The sequence below is a fragment of the Oncorhynchus mykiss genome, chromosome 32 (genome assembly GCF_013265735.2).
Source record: "Oncorhynchus mykiss isolate Arlee chromosome 32, USDA_OmykA_1.1, whole genome shotgun sequence".
NCBI classification, from domain to species: domain Eukaryota; kingdom Metazoa; phylum Chordata; class Actinopteri; order Salmoniformes; family Salmonidae; genus Oncorhynchus; species Oncorhynchus mykiss.
In genome coordinates this window covers 273,846-294,280 of record NC_050572.1, presented here as the reverse complement: position 1 = coordinate 294,280, position 20,435 = coordinate 273,846, and the positions used below count along the sequence as shown (strand labels likewise).

The 20,435-nt window shown below is 45.8% G+C and overlaps 1 protein-coding gene across 3 annotated transcripts in view; it reads left to right on the top strand.

Annotated features, from left to right (window-relative positions):
* Positions 1 to 20,161, top strand: part of azin1b (antizyme inhibitor 1b) — a 39,471-nt gene extending 19,310 nt beyond the window's left edge. For 2 of the 3 annotated variants that reach the window (XM_036970618.1, XM_036970617.1), the window contains exons 2-12: positions 1,236 to 1,379; positions 1,838 to 2,012; positions 3,442 to 3,615; positions 6,457 to 6,629; positions 7,558 to 7,686; positions 7,984 to 8,065; positions 11,644 to 11,718; positions 11,895 to 12,060; positions 13,409 to 13,524; positions 14,587 to 14,810; positions 17,632 to 20,161. In XM_036970618.1, coding sequence (XP_036826513.1) covers positions 1,911 to 2,012; positions 3,442 to 3,615; positions 6,457 to 6,629; positions 7,558 to 7,686; positions 7,984 to 8,065; positions 11,644 to 11,718; positions 11,895 to 12,060; positions 13,409 to 13,524; positions 14,587 to 14,810; positions 17,632 to 17,707 — 1,317 coding nt within the window. In that variant the 5' untranslated portion in view covers positions 1,236 to 1,379; positions 1,838 to 1,910 and the 3' untranslated portion in view covers positions 17,708 to 20,161. Of the gene's footprint in view, positions 1 to 114; positions 137 to 1,235; positions 1,380 to 1,837; positions 2,013 to 3,441; positions 3,616 to 6,456; positions 6,630 to 7,557; positions 7,687 to 7,983; positions 8,066 to 11,643; positions 11,719 to 11,894; positions 12,061 to 13,408; positions 13,525 to 14,586; positions 14,811 to 17,631 lie in introns of those variants that run through there. The other variant, XM_036970619.1, reaches the window with a different exon arrangement.
* The last annotated feature ends 274 nt before the right edge of the window (positions 20,162 to 20,435 follow it).

The window sequence follows — 20,435 nt, the reverse complement described above, 5'->3', positions numbered from 1 at the left end:
TAATTACCTCTTAATGTTTATCAGACATCATTCCTTGCTCGTTTGCTGTGTTGTGATAACAAACCAATGACCTGTTAGACTTCTCTAACGCCCAGAAAGCTCCGGTTCAGACTCCCGTTCTCCAGCTCGCCGAACGGTATGTCAAAATACGGTCGTTGGTCAGAGTTTCACTGAGCAACTATCTTCATTTACTCCCGGTACGACTGGTATGTACTTTAAAAAATAATTAGATATAAATAATAATGTACAAACAACCGAGAAAATGTCACTTCCAGGGTTGACTCGTGATTGCCACGCTCAGGTCGGAAGTCTACAGCAGCTGTAGATATTATATATACATTATATTTTCGATTAATTGTTTTAAAAATATAGACGTTTTTTGGAAGTACCCACCGGCCCGACGTGAGTAAATTTAAGATAGTTGCTCAACGAAACTTTATATTTGGTTATTATCAATGAACGTATTTTGCAAAACGCCTGCCGAGCTGGTGAGTGGGAGTTAGTCTGGGCGTTAGGTCTAAAGTACAGATACAGGTTTAGACCTAGTTACATTTTCTTCTCTGTGCCTGCTCATATCCTACCCATTCATCATGGTCATCCATGATACTGATTCAAAATACCACCTTTACTGGGAATCAAAGTAACACTTGCTAGATAGTGTTTTGCGTTGCATGGAAGCATTTTCTCCCCCATATTTCTTTGCTTGTCAAAGCACATTGATTTATTATGCAAATAGTATGTGTTATTGATGTGTATTCAACAGCTTTCAGCCTCAATAAATGAATCTTAAACTCCCCAAGAAATGTTTTCCTAAACATAGTTGGTTACAGTGCTCCGGTAAATGAGTACATAATGCCATGTTTTGACTTTGTCAATATTTACCTAAACCACCACTGGGTTGAAGCTAAGTACCTAACATATCGATCCTTCCATACACCACTGCATAGTGGAAAAGTCACTAACAAATGGTTATTTTAGGGTGCAGTAAATTTCACTCATCATAGCTGTGTGTACAGACTTTACCATCAGTATAATCTGTCAATGAATATAATTAGTTTCCAGGTTTATGCAATAGTGACTAGATCTGAACACACTGTACCCTCTATCCATGCTGTTACGCCTGGCTGACTATGTTAATGACTTGTCTGAGCCTTTAGGCCTTTGAGTCACACATTTCCAGTTTCAACACAAACAATCAGCAACTTTTTAAAAACGTGTACCTGTTCTCCCCACAGGGCTCCCTCTTCTCTTTACAGGTGTATAACTGCTACCCAGAAGGCCTAGGGGCGTCCCTTTACCGGGAGCGCTTTGACTTCAACGCTGAGCCGCCTTGGGATCCTAGCTGATAGCGGGACACGGCCATCTACAGACTTGTCCATGTAAGCAGAAGCCATTCTGACCCTTTCCGTAGGGTGCCTTCAAACCGGACGAACGTGTGTAAGACAAGCAGGAACTCGATGGTTTCCAATAAGAGCAGTGTGTTGTGGGAAGGCCTAGTGGTGTTTCGCTGCGTCAGACAACCAGTTGATGTGTTTTGGTTTGAAGGCACCCTTACAAAGGGGCTTGTTTATGTCAACATGTGATGTAAGCAGCTTTTGGATCAAGCTGACGCCTCTGGAATTGAGGTCAATATTGGAAACATCATACACAGTCCAACCCATGTCTCGGCAAGCATGGTGGAAAATACATTGATTTATCATCTACTTCAGATAAACAAAATTCATGAAAAGTAGTTTTTTTGTACTAGCTTGCATGGTTTCTTAAAGGAGATTTGTAATAATGAAGTTGTTGTCCGCCTACCAGCTACATATGGTTGTCCTCTCTCTGTGTGTTGCAGGACCCACGGCTCAGTCGCGACTTTGACTACTTGACTACTACTTCTTTATGATTGTCTGCTGAATACGGTTGAGATGAAAGGACTCGCGGACGAACCAAACCACATGATTGAACTCCTGGAGGGAGGAACCACCCTGGAAGATGTCATTGACGGGCATGTGTACGAACAAGCTCTGGTGAGGGAATTGATTGTATTCACACGATTAGAAGAGCTAAAAGAACCCTGGTGGAGGATTCATGAAAGCCTTAACAATGTGTAAACCCCCCCCCAAAAAAAATTCCTTGCCTTGTGGCTGTTGTGCCCTGGGGCTGAACCAATTGCTGTGCCCCGAAGCACTACTCACTCGCATGTCTCTCAGATCTCAATTCTTATAAGCTAATGCCATGAGATGGAGTCCTTCTCGCAGGCATCGCAGCTATGAAGGACTAGTGAAGAGACGGATACACCGCGTATCCTTATCGAATTCAGAGGCGCACATTGAGGATGTTGGAATTGCCCACATTTACTTTTCTTCAGGCAACAAGATGAGTGTGTGTGTAACCAGCGCTTGTCTTTCAGTGTGTGTGTGTGTAACCAGCGCTTGTCTTTCAGTGTGTGTGTGTGTGTGTGTGTGACCAGCGCTTGTCTTTCAGTGTGTGTGACCAGCGCTTGTCTTTCGGTGTGTGTGTGTGTGACGAGCGCTTGTCTTTCGGTGTGTGTGTGTGTGACGAGCGCTTGTCTTTCAGTGTGTGTGACGAGCGCTTGTCTTACGGTGTGTGTGTGTGACGAGCGCTTGTCTTTCGGTGTGTGTGACGAGCGCTTGTCTTTCGGTGTGTGTGACGAGCGCTTGTCTTTCGGTGTGTGTGACGAGCGCTTGTCTTTCGGTGTGTGTGACGAGCGCTTGTCTTTCAGTGTGTGTGACGAGCGCTTGTCTTACGGTGTGTGTGTGTGTGTGACGAGCGCTTGTCTTACGGTGTGTGTGTGTGTGACGAGCGCTTGTCTTTCGGTGTGTGTGACGAGCGCTTGTCTTTCGGTGTGTGTGTGACGAGCGCTTGTCTTTCGGTGTGTGTGACGAGCGCTTGTCTTTCGGTGTGTGTGACGAGCGCTTGTCTTTCGGTGTGTGTGACGAGCGCTTGTCTTTCGGTGTGTGTGACGAGCGCTTGTCTTTCGGTGTGTGTGTGTGTGTAACCAGCGCCTGTCTTTCGGTGTGTGTGTGTAACCAGCGCCTGTCTTTTGGTGTGTGTGTGTAACCAGCGCCTGTCTTTCGGTGTGTGTGTGTAACCAGCGCCTGTCTTTCGGTGTGTGTGTGTAACCAGCGCCTGTCTTTCGGTGTGTGTGTGTAACCAGCGCCTGTCTTTCGGTGTGTGTGTGTAACCAGCGCCTGTCTTTCGGTGTGTGTGTGTGTGTAACCAGCGCCTGTCTTTCGGTGTGTGTGTATATATTATATCTATATATATTATATCTAGCGCTTCTTTGTATATGTCTGTGTGTGTGTGTGTATATACACAGACAGACAAGTGCTAGAGAGGGTGTGTGTGTGTGCATATATGGAGGGAGGAACCACCCTGTGTGTGTGTGTGTGTGTATATATATATATATATAACACTAGCTCTTGTGTTCCCCAGGCTGAAAAGAGTGTGTTTGTAGTGTCTGACCTTGGGTCCCTGATGAGACAGCATGCCCAGTGGCAGCTCACCATGCCCCAGATCAGGCCCTACTACCAGGTCCAATCCAACAGCAGCCCGGTTGTCATTGAGGTCTTGGCCTCTCTCGGCCTCGGCTTCGTCTGTGCTGACAAGGTGAGTGGTACCTTTTTTTTTTTAAATTGTATTTTATCACTTATGTTTGGGTGTTTTATTAAAACAAATGATAAATCAAGTAACATTAACGGCATTCTTGAATACCTTTTCATTCTGTCGGCTTTCTCTGTGCCAGTGGGAGCACAAACACTAAAGGATAGGTAATAACACATCCGTCACCCTCAACACGGGGGCCCCTCAGGGTTGTGTACTTAGTCCCCTCCTGTACTCCCTGTTCGCCCGTGACTGCACGGCCAGGCACGACTCCAACACCATCATTAAGTTTGCCCACGACTCAACGGTGTTACCGACAACGATGAGACGGCCTTTTGGGAGGAGGTCAGCGACCTGGCCGGGTGTTGCCAGGACAACAACCTCCTTCAACAACGTGTTCAAGACCAAAGGAGATGATTGTGGGCTACAGGAAAAGGAGGGCTGAAAACAACCCCATGTGGGCTACAGGAAAAGGAGGGCTGAAAACAACCCCATGTGGGCTACAGGAGAAGGAGGGCTGAAAACAACCCCATGTGGGCTACAGGAGAAGGAGGGCTGAAAACAACCCCATGTGGGCTACAGGAGAAGGAGGGCTGAAAACAACCCCATGTAGGCTACAGGAAAAGGAGGGCTGAAAACAACCCCATGTGGGCTATAGGAGAAGGAGGGCTGAAAACAACCCCATGTGGGCTATAGGAGAAGGAGGGCTGAAAACAACCCCATGTGGGCTATAGGAGAAGGAGGGCTGAAAACAACCCCATGTGGGCTACAGGAGAAGGAGGGCTGAAAACAACCCCATGTGGGCTACAGGAGAAGGAGGGCTGAAAACAACCCCATTCATATCGACGGGGCTGTAGTGGAGTGGGTCGAGAGCTTCAAGTTCCTTAGTGTCCACATCCTGACTGGTTGCATCACCGCCTGGTGTGGCAACTGCTCGGCATCTGACCGTAAGGCGCTACAGAGGGTAGTGCATTCAGTACATCACTGGAGCCAAGCGTCCTGCCATCCAGGACCTGTATACCAGGCGGTGTCAGAGGAAAGCCCATAAAATTGTCAGACTCCAGTCACCCAAGTTCTGGACCGTTTTCTCTGCTACCGCACGGCAAGCGGTACCGGAGCACTAAGTCTGGGACCAAAAGGCTCCTCAGCAGCTTCTACCCCCAAGCCATTAGACTGCTGAACAATTCATAAAAATCGTCACCAGACAATTTACATTGCCCCCCCCCCCCCCTCCCTTTTGAACACTACTGCTACTCGCTGTTTGTTTGTTACCTATGTATAGTCACTTCACCCCCACCTACATGTACAGATTACCTCAACTAACCTGTACCGTAACACCCTGTATATAGCCTCCACATTGACTCTGTACCGTAACACCCTGTATATAGCCTCCACATTGACTCTGTACCGGTACCCCCTGTATATAGCCTCCACATTGACTCTGTACCAGTACCCCCTGTATATAGCCTCCACATTGACTCTGTCCCGGTACCCCCTGTATATAGCCTCCACATTGACTCTGTACTGGTACCCCCTGTATATAGCCTCCACATTGACTCTGTACCAGTACCCCCTGTATATAGCCTCCACATTGACTCTGTACCAGTACCCCCTGTATATAGTCTCCACATTGACTCTGTACCGGTACCCCCTGTATATAGCCTCCACATTGACTCTGTACCGGTACCCCCTGTATATAGCCTCCACATTGACTCTGTACCGGTACCCCCTGTATATAGCCTCCACATTGACTCTGTACCAGTACCCCCTGTATATAGTCTCCACATTGACTCTGTACCGGTACCCCCTGTATATAGCCTCCACATTGACTCTGTACCGGTACCCCCTGTATATAGCCTCCACATTGACTCTGTACCAGTACCCCCTGTATATAGCCTCCACATTGACTCTGTACCAGTACCCCCTGTATATAGTCTCCACATTGACTCTGTACCGGTACCCCCTGTATATAGTCTCCACATTGACTCTGTACCAGTACCCCCTGTATATAGCTGCGTTATTGTTATTCTTAGTGTTACTTTTTATTTTAGTCTACTTGGTGAGTATTTTCTTCTTCTTGAACTGCACTGTTGGTTAAGGGCTTGTAAGTCAGCATTTCACGGTGAAGTCTACACTGTTGGTTAAGGGCTTGTAAGTCAGCATTTCACGGTGAAGTCTACACTGTTGGTTAAGGGCTTGTAAGTCAGCATTTCACAGTGAAGTCTACACTGTTGGTTAAGGGCTTGTAAGTCAGCATTTCACGGTGAAGTCTACACTGTTGGTTAAGGGCTTGTAAGTCAGCATTTCACGGTGAAGTCTACACTGTTGGTTAAGGGCTTGTAAGTCAGCATTTCACGGTGAAGTCTACACTGTTGGTTAAGGGCTTGTAAGTCAGCATTTCACGGTGAAGTCTACACTGTTGGTTAAGGGCTTGTAAGTCAGCATTTCACGGTGAAGTCTACACTGTTGGTTTAGGGCTTGTAAGTCAGCATTTCACGGTAAACTTGTTGTATTCGGCGCATGTGACTAATATAGTTTGATTTGATGTAAATATTACCTCAACTAACCTCCGCACATTGACTCAGTACCGGTACTCCCTGTATATAACCTCACTGTTATTTTTTTATTTTTTCTTAGTTTGTTTTTAAAGAAAATATTAGCAAAAAACGAATCTGCGTCGTTGCTTAAGGGCTTGTAAATAAGCACGTCACGGTTAGGTCTACACCGGTTGTTTTCCGAGTCGTGACGAATAACATATTTTATTTTAACTACACAGGGAGCAGTTTCCTAAAATGGAACCTGTATGTCCTGTGTTCTAACGTATGTGTCTATGATGTGTTGTCTCAGGCTGAAGTCAGTCTGGTGTTGGACCACGGCGTGCCCCCCGACAACATCATCTTCTCTGGAGTTTGCAAACAGCTGTCCCACATCAAACACGCAGCCAAGAATGGCGTCGACCTCTTGGTGTGCGACAGCGAGACGGAACTCTGCAAGATAGCCCGTTCTCACCCCAAAGCCAGGTAGGTGCCCATGCAGACCAGAGTCTAAAAGGCAATTGCCCATCTAGGTGTTTCTTGGTTTGTAGTTAACTGGGAAAAGTTGAAGTAATTCAAAAGGAAAAAAGCTCCTTCATAATAAAAAATAAAAAATCATTATCACATACTGATATGACCGTGTCGGGTCTCTGTGAACTATGGACGAGAGGACCGTGTCGGGTCTCTGTGAACTATGGACGAGAGGACCGTGTCGGGTCTCTGTGAACTATGGACGAGAGGACCGTGTCGGGTCTCTGTGAACTATGGACGAGAGGACCGTGTCGGGTCTCTGTGAACTATGGACGAGAGGACCGTGTCGGGTCTCTGTGAACTATGGACGAGAGGACCGTGTCGGGTCTCTGTGAACTATGGACGAGAGGACCGTGTCGGGTCTCTGTGAACTATGGACGAGAGGACCGTGTCGGGTCTCTGTGAACTATGGACGAGAGGACCGTGTCGGGTCTCTGTGAACTATGGACGAGAGGACCGTGTCGGGTCTCTGTGAACTATGGACGAGAGGACCGTGTCGGGTCTCTGTGAACTATGGACGAGAGGACCGTGTCGGGTCTCTGTGAACTATGGACGAGAGGACCGTGTCGGGTCTCTGTGAACTATGGACGAGAGGACCGTGTCGGGTCTCTGTGAACTATGGACGAGAGGACCGTGTCGGGTCTCTGTGAACTATGGACGAGAGGACCGTGTCGGGTCTCTGTGAACTATGGACGAGAGGACCGTGTCGGGTCTCTGTGAACTATGGAAGAAACCAGTCACTAATGAATTTTTGTAGATGGTGTAAATCTTCTGTATATTGTTTGTTTTTTGTCAGCACCACAGGTCAGATTCCTGGGACAATGTAAATGTCCTTAGTGAATAAAGTGAATTGTGCCTTGTTCTGTTCCTCATCTTCTCCCAGGCTGCTGGTTCAGGTAACTACATGGGCCCAGGCAGCAGAGACCAGCATGGAGTTTGGCTGCTCTCTGAAGAGCTGTAGACACCTGCTGGAGGCTGCCAAGGACCTGGGGGTGCAGGTGGTGGGAGTTACGTAAGTACACATCTTTCATTGTGTAGCTGGATGCTGTTAAATGGTGACCATCACAAGTAGCACTTTGTCCATTGTAGTGATTTAAAGGGTTGGTTTATCCTATCTACATGTTTTAGGTTAAATTAATTTGACCTTGGGTTACCTTGTTTGGCTGTAGCGACAAATTTAACTGTTTACTTCTGCTTCAGGCAGTAGCTACCATGATTTAGCATCTTCCTAATCCTTACAATCGTATGTTAGAAACCTAATTATTACTGTTAGTACAGTAATTACAATTGTCTTTGGTTGTGTCTTCAGGTTTCACATTCCCAGCTCCTGCAAGGACCTGCAGGCCTACACCCACGCGCTGTCGGATGCCCGCTGTGTGTTTGACATGGGGGTGAGTGGAGGAGCTTATTACTGGGTATTAAAGGGGTTAGTTTACATGGTCAGATGGGTGAAATGGGAGTTTATTACTGGGTATTAAGGGGGAGATAACATGGGTGAAATGGGAGTTTATTACTGGGTATTAAGGGGGAGATAACATGGGCGAAATGGGAGCTTATTACTGGGTATTAAGGGGGTTAGTTTACATGGTCAGATGGGATAAATGGGAGCTTATTACTGGGTATTAAGGGGGAGATAACATGGGAGCTTATTACTGGGTATTAAGGGGGTTAGTTTACATGGTCAGGTGGAGTGGTTATGAATTAACTCTGTCTAGGTTGTCCTCTGATCAGGAAGGTTAAAGGGCCAACCACACCAAGGACAATAACTAAATGATCTAGAACTAAATACGTTGGCGAGCATCCAGCGGCCTTTATTGTTCTGCATTACAGGGGATGGCGTTTACATTACAGGGGATGGCGTCTACATTACAGGGGATGGCGTCTACATTACAGGGGATGGCGTCTACATTACAGGGGATGGCGTCTACATTACAGGGGATGGCGTCTACATTACAGGGGATGGCGTCTACATTACAGGCCACGCCCGTGTCTACCGCTACAGGCCACGCCCGTGTCTACCGCTACAGGCCACGCCCGTGTCTACCGCTACAGGCCGCCCGTGTCTACCGCTACAGGCAACATCCGCACTGAGCTAAAGGCTGCCGCTTTCAAGGCGCGGTACACTAACCCGGACTCTTATAATAAATCCCGCAGCTGGCCACAACTGGGAGACCCATGGTGCGGCGCACAATTGGCCCAGCGTCGTCTGGGTTAGGGGAGTGTTTGGCCGGCAGCGATGTCCTTGTCCCATCGCGCACTAGAGACTTCTGTTGCGGGCTGGGCGCATGCGCGCCTACACGATCGCCAGGTGTGGCTGGCTTCCGGGTTAAGCTGGCATTGTGTCAAGAAGGAGTGCGGCTTAGTTGGGTCGTGTTTTTTGAGGACACGTGGCTCTTGACCTTTGCCTCTCCCGAGTCTGTACGGGAGTTGCAGCAATGAGACAATTGGATACCATGAAATTGTGGAGGAAAAAGGGGTCAAGGTTAAAAAAAACAAGATTGAATCCTACTACACCGGCTCTGATGCTCGTCGGATGTGGCAGGGCTTGAAAACTATTACGGACTACAAAGAGAAACCCAGCCGCGAGCTACCCAGTGACACGAGATACCAGACGAGCAAAATGCTTTTTTGTCGAGGCATGCAACACTGAAGCATGCATGAGTGCACCAGCTCTTCCGGACGACTGTGTGATCACGCTCTCCGTAGCCGATGTGAGTAAGACCTTTAAACAGGTCAACATTCACAAGGCCTCAGGGGCAGATGGATTACCAGGACGTGTACTGTGACCATGTGCTGGCCAACTGGCAAGTGTCTTCACTGACATTTTCAACCTCTCCCTGACTGAGTCTGTAATACCTACATGTTTCAAGCAGACCCACCATAGTCCCTGTGCCCAAGAACACCAAGGTAACCTGCCTAAATGAATACAGACCTGTAGCACTCACATCTGTAGCCATGAAGTGCTTTGAAAGGCTGGTCATGGCTCACATCAACACCATCATCCCAGAAACCCTAGACCCACTCCAATTTGCATACTGCCCCAACAGAACCACAGATGATGCAATCTCTATTGCACTCCACACTGCCCTTTCCCACCTGGACAAAAGGAACACCTTCGTGAGAATGCTGTTCATTGACTACAGCTCAGCATTCAACACCATATTGCCCTCAAAGTTCATCACTAAGCTAAGGACCGTGGGACTAAACGCCTCCCTCTGCAACTGGATCCTCTACTTCCTGACGGGCCGCCCCCAGGTGGTGAGGGTAGGCAACAACACATCTGCCACGCTGATCCTCAACGCTGGGGCCCCTCAGGGGTGCGTGCTCAGCCCCTTCCTGTGCTCTGTTCACCCACGACTGCGTGGCAAAGCATGTCTCCAACACCATAAAGTTAGTTGACATCAACAGGAGCCTGATCACCAACATGGTAGAAGCAACGCTCCCCATCCAACCTGACAGAGCTTGAGATGATCTGCAGAGAAGAATGGGAGAATCTCCCTAAATACAGGTGTGCCAAGCTTGTGTTGTCATACCCAAGAAGACTCAAGGCTGTAGTCACTGAAGACTCAAGGTGCTTCAACAGGCATTCAGACCCTTCACTCAATACTATGTGATATTATTATTATTATTAGTAGTAGTAGTGTTTTTTTTTAAATATATTTGCTAAGATTTCCAAAAAAAAAATGTTGCTTTGTCATTATGAGGTATTGTGTGTAGATTTGGGGGGGGGGGGGGGGGGTGATTTAATCAATTTTAGAAAAAGGCTGTAACTCAACAAAATGTGGGGAAAGGTCAAAGGGTCTGAGAACTTTAGGAATGCAGCTTTCATACAGAAGGTAGAATGCAGCGTTCATACAGAAGGTAGAATGCAGCGTTCATACAGAAGGTAGAATGCAGCGTTCATACAGAAGGTAGAATGCAGCGTTCATACAGAAGGTAGAATGCAGCGTTCATACAGAAGGTAGAATGCAGCGTTCATACAGAAGGTAGAATGCAGCGTTCATACAGAAGGTAGAATGCAGCGTTCATACAGAAGGTAGAATGCAGCGTTCATACAGAAGGTAGAATGCAGCGTTCATACAGAAGGTAGAATGCAGCGTTCATACAGAAGGTAGAATGCAGCGTTCATACAGAAGGTAGAATGCAGCGTTCATACAGAAGGTAGAATGCAGCGTTCAGACAGAAGGTAGAATGCAGCGTTCAGACAGAAGGTAGAATGCAGCGTTCAGACAGAAGGTAGAATGCAGCGTTCAGACAGAAGGTAGAATGCAGCGTTCAGACAGAAGGTAGAATGCAGCGTTCATACAGAAGGTAGAATGCAGCGTTCATACAGAAGGTAGAATGCAGCGTTCAGACAGAAGGTAGAATGCAGCGTTCAGACAGAAGGTAGAATGCAGCGTTCATACAGAAGGTAGAATGCAGCGTTCAGACAGAAGGTAGAATGCAGCGTTCAGACAGAAGGTAGAATGCAGCGTTCAGACAGAAGGTAGAATGCAGCGTTCAGACAGAAGGTAGAATGCAGCGTTCAGACAGAAGGTAGAATGCAGCGTTCATACAGAAGGTAGAATGCAGCGTTCATACAGAAGGTAGAATGCAGCGTTCATACAGAAGGTAGAATGCAGCGTTCAGACAGAAGGTAGAATGCAGCGTTCAGACAGAAGGTAGAATGCAGCGTTCATACAGAAGGTAGGAAGGACCACATACAGATAGTTAGCAGGCAGCGTGCCTTGGTTGGAGGGCAGGTTAACTGTCCTGTTGTGTAACAATCACATGTTGGCGCAGTGAGTGCATTCTGACCACTCCATCTGGGGGGGAGACCAGCTGAATATTTGGAACTCACACGTGAGACGTTTATGTCCATAGACATCCTGTAAGTGTTCAATATCTACTTCTCAGGCCTGATTTCCCCCGTGTCCCCTCCCCATCTTTTTTTTTGCTCTTTAAATTGTTCTGTCTCTTTCCTGGTTAGGCGGAGTTGGGGTTCAACATGAGCATCCTGGATATTGGTGGTGGATTCTCTGGCTCAGAGTTTCAGCTCAAACAGGTATGTGATGATACCTCTCATCACATGGCATTACTTACCAAAACAAACAGATTGTATGTTTTCCCAAATGGCCCCCTATTCCTAATGGGCCCTGGTAATACATAGTGCACTATAGAGGGACTATAATGGTGTTTTTTTTGCACACAGGCATTACTCAACTGACTTCCTCTCTGTAGGTTCATACCACCGTTAGACTGCTGCTGGATGCCTACTTCCCCACTCTGTCTGGAGTGCAGGTCATCGCTCAGCCTGGTAGCTACTACGTCTCCTCTGCCTTCACTCTGGCTGTCAATGTCATCGGCAAGAAGGTTGTGGCCCGGGACTGGAACGGCCTTGCTCAGGGTGAGCCTGCTGACTGACTACTGCCGTCACTACTATTAATTTCTCCCGGGTTGCTGTTGATAATGACAGACCCTGGCCGTGACTCCGCCCTCTGAGGGTGTCTCGGAAGTTAGGATATGCTTAAAGAAACCCCACACATTTCCATTTAATTAATGGGATAGAACGGAGACAGTATTTCTCTGTGGGATGAGAAAATATCTATAACAGAGCACACACACCATGTTAGAGAATATCTTTGTACAGGTGGATGTTGCAGAACATTACAATGAACCCACTAAGGGGAATACGGTATACTGCAGAACATTACAATGAACCCACTAAGGGGAATACGGTATACTGCAGAACATTACAATGAACCCACTAAGGGGAATACGGTATACTGCAGAACATTACAATGAACCCACTAAGGGGAATACGGTATACTGCAGAACATTACAATGAACCCACTAAGGGGAATACGGTATACTGCAGAACATTACAATGAACCCACTAAGGGGAATACGGTATACTGCAGAACATTACAATGAACCCACTAAGGGGAATACGGTATACTGCAGAACATTACAATGAACCCACTAAGGGGAATACAGTATACTGCAGAACATTACAATGAACCCACTAAGGGGAATACGGTATACTGCAGAACATTACAATGAACCCACTAAGGGGAATACGGTATACTGCAGAACATTACAATGAACCCACTAAGGGGAATACAGTATACTGCAGAACATTACAATGAACCCACTAAGGGGAATACGGTATACTGCAGAACATTACAATGAACCCACTAAGGGGAATATGGTATACTGCAGAACATTACAATGAACCCACTAAGGGGAATACAGTATACTGCAGAACATTACAATGAACCCACTAAGGGGAATACGGTATACTGCAGAACATTACAATGAACCCACTAAGGGGAATACGGTATACTGCAGAACATTACAATGAACCCACTAAGGGGAATACGGTATACTGCAGAACATTACAATGAACCCACTAAGGGGAATACGGTATACTGCAGAACATTACAATGAACCCACTAAGGGGAATACGGTATACTGCAGAACATTACAATGAACCCACTAAGGGGAATACGGTATACTGCAGAACATTACAATGAACCCACTAAGGGGAATACGGTATACTGCAGAACATTACAATGAACCCACTAAGGGGAATACGGTATACTGCAGAACATTACAATGAACCCACTAAGGGGAATACGGTATACTGCAGAACATTACAATGAACCCACTAAGGGGAATACGGTATACTGTGGTCTCTTTGTTGGTGTACTTTGTTCTGAAACATCCTGTCTATCTCCTCATCCATCCATCAGATGAGCTGACCCCAGATGACGAGCCAGAGTTCCTGTACTACCTGAACGATGGCGTCTACGGGTCTTTCTCCAGCAAGCTGCTAGGAAGCACCATCCCTGCCCCGGCTGTGCACAAGGTCAGTAGCAGCCGGCCTGGTCCTCATCAGAGGAGACGAGGTCAGTAGCAGCTGGCCGGGTCCTCATCAGAGGAGACGAGGTCAGTAGCAGCTGGCCGGGTCCTCATCAGAGGAGACGAGGTCAGTAGCAGCTGGCCGGGTCCTCATCTGAGGAGACGAGGTCAGTAGCAGCCGGCCGGGTCAGTAGCAGCTGGCCTGGTCCTCAGAGGAGACGAGGTCAGTAGCAGCTGGCCGGGTCCTCAGAGGAGACGAGGTCAGTAGCAGCCGGCCGGGTCAGTAGCAGCTGGCCTGGTCCTCAGAGGAGACGAGGTCAGTAGCAGCTGGCCGGGTCAGTAGCAGCTGGCCTGGTCCTCAGAGGAGACGAGGTCAGTAGCAGCTGGCCGGGTCCTCATCTGAGGAGACGAGGTCAGTAGCAGCTGGCCGGGTCCTCATCAGAGGAGACGAGGTCAGTAGCAGCCGGCTGGGGTCCTCATCTGAGGAGACGAGGTCAGTAAAGGGTCTGAATACCTATGTACACCCCTTCACTTTTCCCAAGTTTTGTAACTTTACAGCCTTACTCTAAAATTGATGAAATTGTTTTTTCCCTATCAATCTACTACACATCATGACTAAGCAAAAACATGTTTTTTGACATTTTTGCTAATTTATAACAAATTAAACTGAAATACCACATTTACAATCAAGTTGTTGAAACATCTCAAGGATGATCCATTGGAACAGGATGCACCTGAGCTCAATTTTGAGTCTCTTAGCAAAGGGTCTGAATACTTATTTAAATAAGGTATTTTTTAAAAAAAATTAAAAATTGAATTTATTAAGGGGTTTTGTGTGTAGATTGACCATTTTAGATCAACAGTGGGTCAAGGAGCCTCGGTAGATGACAGTGGGTTAAGAAGCCTCGGTAGATGACAGTGGGTTAAGAAGCCTCCGTAGATGACAGTGGGTTAAGAAGCCTCCGTAGATGACAGTGGGTTAAGAAGCCTCTATCATTTGCTGAACATATAGTTTGATATGCCTCACCTGTTCAAAGACCGTGTGTAATCTTAACCTCTCCTTCCACAGAGGGGGTCTAGGGCTGAGGAGCCAGTGTTCTCCAGCAGCCTGTGGGGTCCATCATGTGACAGCCTAGACCAGCTGGTAGACCACTGCCTGCTGCCTGAGCTCAGCCCTGGAGACTGGCTGGTCTTTAACAACATGGGGGCTGCTGGTCTGGGGGACATCTCCTCCTTCAGTGACCGCTCAGCCATCAGACCACCTGTCTACTACACTGTCTCCACTGCTGACTGGTACGGCCTAGTTATAGTGCTGCAGGGGGAGGTCTAATGTGTATTTCTCTCGTGTTGCGTCTCTAGTCATAGTTAGAATGTAGCTTTCTTACCAACTAATGGCTATGTCTCTAGTCAGATAGTTAGAACGTACAGTGAGGGGGAAAATAGTATTTGATCCCCTGCTGATTTTGTACGTTTGCCCACTGACAAAGAAATGATCCGTCTATAATTTTAATGGTAGGTTTATTTGAACAGTGAGAGACAGAATTACAAAAAAAAAATCTAGAAAAACACATGTCAAAAATGTTATAAATTGATTTGCATTTTAAATGAGGGAAATAAGTATTTGACCCCCTCTCAATCAGAAATATTTCTGGCTCCCAGGGTGTCTTTTATACAGGTAACGAGCTGAGATTAGGAGCACACTCTTAAAGGGAGTGCTCCTAATCTCAGTGTGTTACCTGTATAAAAGACACCTGTCCACAGAAGCAATCAATCAGATTCCAAACAAAAAAATCTAGAAAAACACATGTCAAAAATGTTATAAATTGATTTGCATTTTAATGAGGGAAATAAGTATTTGACCCCTCTGCAAAACATGACTTAGTACTTTGTGGCAATCAGAGGTCAGACGAGTGTGCTCCTAATCTCAGCTCGTTACCTGTATAAAAGACACCCTGGGAGCCAGAAATATTTCTGATTGAGAGGGGGTCAAATTCTTATTTCCTCATTTAAAATGCAAATCAATTTATAACATTTTTGACATGTGTTTTTCTAGATTTTTTTTTGTAATTCTGTCTCTCACTGTTCAAATAAACCTACCATTAAACTTATAGACGGATCATTTCTTTGTCAGTGGGCAAACGTACAAAATCAGCAGGGGATCAAATACTATTTTCCCTCACTGTAGCTTTCTTACGTCAACTAATGGCTATGTCTCTAGTCAAATAGTTAGCCATTAGTTGTTAAGAAAGCTACGTTCTATGTCTCTAGTCAGATAGTTAGAACGTAGCTTTCTTAACAACTAATGGCTATGTCTCTAGTCAGATAGTTTGGTCTGGGAATATGTCTGAATATAAACAGTGTAGTTATTCCCTCGAGATGTATGTGAGACGTATGTGGCAGGGTATACAGGAAATTACGGGGGAAAAAATAAATCCAAGTCACGGACACCAATGTCACGTTTCCAGACAAACTGAACACATTTTCCCACTTTGGGGATAATACAGTGGCACTGTTACGGCCCGCTAACAAGGACTGCGCCCACATCGACGGGACTGCAGTGGAGAAGGTGGAAAGATTTTAATTCCTGGGCGTACACATCACAGACAAACTGAATTGGTCCATCCACATAAATATGTGGTGAAGGTGCAACAGCGCCTCTTCAACCTCAAGAGGCTGAAGACATTTGGCTTAGCACCTAAAACCCTGACAAAGTTTTACAGATGCACAATTGAGAGCATCCTGTAGGGCTGTATCACCGCCTAGTACGGTGCACCGCCCACAACCGCAGGGCTCTCCAGAGGGTAATGGGTCTGCACAACGCGTCACCGGGGGCAAACTACCTGCCCTCCAGGACACCTACAGCACCCGATGTCACATGAAGGCCAAAAAGATCATCAAGAACAACAACCACCTGAGCCACTGCCTGTTCACCCCGCTATCATCCAGAAGGCGAGGTCAGTACAGGTGCATCAAAGCTGAGACCGAGAGACTGAAAAACAGCTTTTATCTCAAGGCCATCAGACTGCTGAACAGCCATCACTAACTCAGAGAGTCTGCTGCCTACATGGAGACCCAATCACTGTCCACTTTAATAAATGGAACACTAGTCACTTTAAACAATGACACTAAATAATGCCACTTTAATAATGTTTACATATCTTACATTACTCATATCACGTGTATATACTGTTTTTTTTTATACCATCTACCGCACCTTGCCTACGCCGCTCGGCCATCGCTCATCCATATACATTCATGTACATGTTCTCATTCACCCCTTTAGATTTGTGTGTGTTGAAGGTAGTTGTTGGGGACTTTGTTAGATATTACTGCACTGTCGGAACTAGAAGCACAAGCATTTCCCCCCTCAAATTGAACGGTAGTGTACTCTACTCCTTCAGAACCAACTACCTACCTTACCATCTCTTCGCTCAGAACCAGTGTCGCTGGATATATTTGGGTCTCCCGAGTGGTGCAGCGGTCTAAGGCACCGCTTCTCAGTGCTAGAGGCGTCACTACAGACCCTGGTTCGAATCCAGGCTGTATCACAACCGGCTGTGATTGGGAGCCTCATAGGGCGGCGCACAATTGGCACAGCATCGTCTGGGTTTGGCCGGTGTAGGCCGTCATTGTAAATACAAATTTGTTCTTAACTGACTTGCCTAGTTAAGTAAATAAAATAAAAAATAGCATTTTGGCAAATGTTTGCAAATTATGTATTCTATTCTCTGCCTCATTCCAGTAGCTGCATGTTCAATACTGTGAGATATTTTTGAATCTCCTATTGGAAAAAGTCTGTTCATAGTATTTCCTGTTTAACCGGTTAATGGGGGTTGGTTAGTCGACAACAAAATTGACTGAAATTTGCATCCACACTCATATTAGATGTCAATGTTATGTCCGTCATGCTAGGAGTTCACATTCCGAAGTGGTGATGTATATTGGCGCACCCATTTCTTTCATCTTCACTGTTTGTGACAGATAATATATCATTGACAAGATGTATATCGGAAAATATTTTTGGAAGCTTTACCATCATTGCCCATTCCTGATTTTATTGTGTTCCACTGCAACTTTATTAGTCAAACGATTTTTTTTCCTGTGTGTTCCCCAGGTACAACATACAGGAGGCTGGGATAGCTGTGGATAGCATCATGAAGAACTTCTCCATGGTCCAGTACGGTGCATAGCTCCGTCCCTCCCTCTCCGTTGTGACATCCGAGAGAGATCTCCTGGGCTTTTAGTGGTCAACATTCCAACGGCCTTGGAAAATGCAGTGTTCAACTTTCCAGGAAGGTTGAAATAGACTTCGAATTCCTGGGAACAGAAAATGATTTATTGGTGACCCATACCTCCAATTCTCAATTTGTTTTTGGAAAAATGAAAAAGATCAACACGTTTATCCCTCTTCCTACTCACCCCTCCTCAGATAGAAAACAACACGTTTATCCCTCTTCCTACTCGCCCCTCATCCTCAGATAGAAAATAACAGGTTTATCCCTCATCCTCAGATAGAAAACAACACGTTTATCCCTCTTCCTACTCGCCCCTCAGTCAGCTAGAAAACAACACGTTTATCCCTCTTCCTACTCGCCCCTCATCCTCAGATAGAAAACAACACGTTTTTCCCTCTTCCTCAGATAGAAAACAACACGTTTATCCCTCTTCCTACTCGCCCCTCCTCAGATAGACAGAAAACAACACGTTTATCCCTCTTCCTACTCGCCCCTCAGTCAGACAGAAAACAACACGTTTATCCCTCTTCCTACTCGCCCCTCCTCCTCAGATAGAAAACAACACGTTTATCCCTCTTCCTACTCGCCCCTCCTCCTCAGATAGAAAACAACACGTTTATCCCTCTTCCTCAGATAGAAAACAACACGTTTATCCCTCTTCCTACTCGCTCCTCCTCCTCAGTCAGATAGAAAACAACACGTTTATCCCTCTTCCTACTCGCCCCTCAGATAGAAAACACGTTTATCCCTCTTCCTACTCGCCCCTCAGATAGAAAACAACACGTTTATCCCTCTTCCTACTCGCCCCTCCTCAGATAGAAAACAACACGTTTATCCCTCTTCCTACTCGCCCCTCCTCCTCAGATAGAAAACAACACGTTTATCCCTCTTCCTACTCGCCCCTCAGATAGAAAACAACACGTTTATCCCTCTTCCTACTCGCCCCTCAGTCAGCTAGAAAACAACACGTTTATCCCTCTTCCTACTCGCCCCTTAGTCAGCTAGAAAACAACACGTTTATCCCTCTTCCTACTCGCCCCTCAGATAGAAAACAACACGTTTATCCCTCTTCCTACTCGCCCCTCAGATAGAAAACAACACGTTTATCCCTCTTCCTCAGATAGAAAACAACACGTTTATCCCTCTTCCTCAGATAGAAAACAACACGTTTAACAGTAACATATGCAACTAAATGGATGACTGTGTAGATGGAACCTCGCTTCCTAACCAGGTTTATTCATTAGATAGTTTACATAAATGTGGAATTGGTTCATTTCTATTATATATTGATTACCTGTTGAGTCTTGTAAAAATCACTTGTCTGATGATGCATTTGCCTATAGAAGATGATTCGCCAGGTTTAATATTTAAAATCAGTACTAAATTTTTGCTTTTGACCCCATAGTCTAGTTTAAGTGAGATGTTAACCTTAACCCATTCTTGATTCCGTTTCATTTTTTTGGGGGGGGGGGGGGGGTTTATTAATTGCATTTTGTAAAATTATATGGAGCACGTTTGAGTTCCTGCTAACATTTTCCCCAAGTACATGCGGTTTTACTGAGCAATATCTTCCGTGGGAATACTGTTGTCTGTTTCAACGCTACATGGATAACTGTGATTCCATTGTGACATCTTAACGTTCTTGCTTGGTGAGAGGGGCATTTGAAGGATTTGTTGAAGTGATTTCTTCTCAGAGGAGTTCTGAACGGAACTAGCTGGGTTCTGTTTGCTAATGTACAGACAGAACTTTACCAGGCTGGCAGAAAGTGGTCCTCGGGTTCTAAATCCTTTTGAGGAAGTGTTCTGGACAGCAAAGCCCCCTTCAGCATTACAGCCCATGGCTTTCACTCTGATCATGCTGTATAGCTTCTCTGCTGGGTTAGAGATACAATTAACATCAGCCTTGAGACTTGGACACACTTTGAACATTTTTTGTTTCTATAAACATTTCAACCACAAGTGTGTTACAAGGCCTTGTTCTCTGTCGCCACAGCACATAGCAGTCCACCAATAGACTTGTCTTCATATTTATGTGGCTCTAGCTTCTCATGCCTCTCTTACTGTATGGTGGTCTAACATGGAGTCTTGTACACTTTTTAATGTCTAAATAAGGTGACCAGAGCTGGATCCATATCTGGTTGTGCTCTTTCCATCTCCATTGCTCATTGTCAATCCCAAGCTGTTTGCCATGACAATGAGTGACAAGGAAGTGGGCATGATGGCGCAAACAGACTGGCACTCAAGCTTAGACCAGACCTGACTGAACTCTTTTAACTGTCCCCCTTGTTGGAAAAGTAAAGTACTGGAAATTACTTTAAGGCACTAATGGACCGTGTCCTATTTTTGACTGTAAATTGTGCTTGTTAAAGTAATGCAAGTGATTAATTTAATACATCTTTTGGACTGAAACCCTGTTTTTGTAGTTTTGCTTTTTTCATCTCTGGGAATATATATATATATATATAAACAAACAAATGCAACAATTTGAAAGATTTTACTGAGTTCATATAGGGAAATCAGTCAATTGAAATAAATTCATTAGGCCCGAATCTATGGAATTCACATTACTGGGCAGGGGCACAGGCCCAGCTAATCAGAATGATTGTTTTTTTCCCCACAAGAGCTATATTACAGACAAATACTCCTCAGTTTTGTCAGGTGGCTGGTCTCATGATCCTGCCGG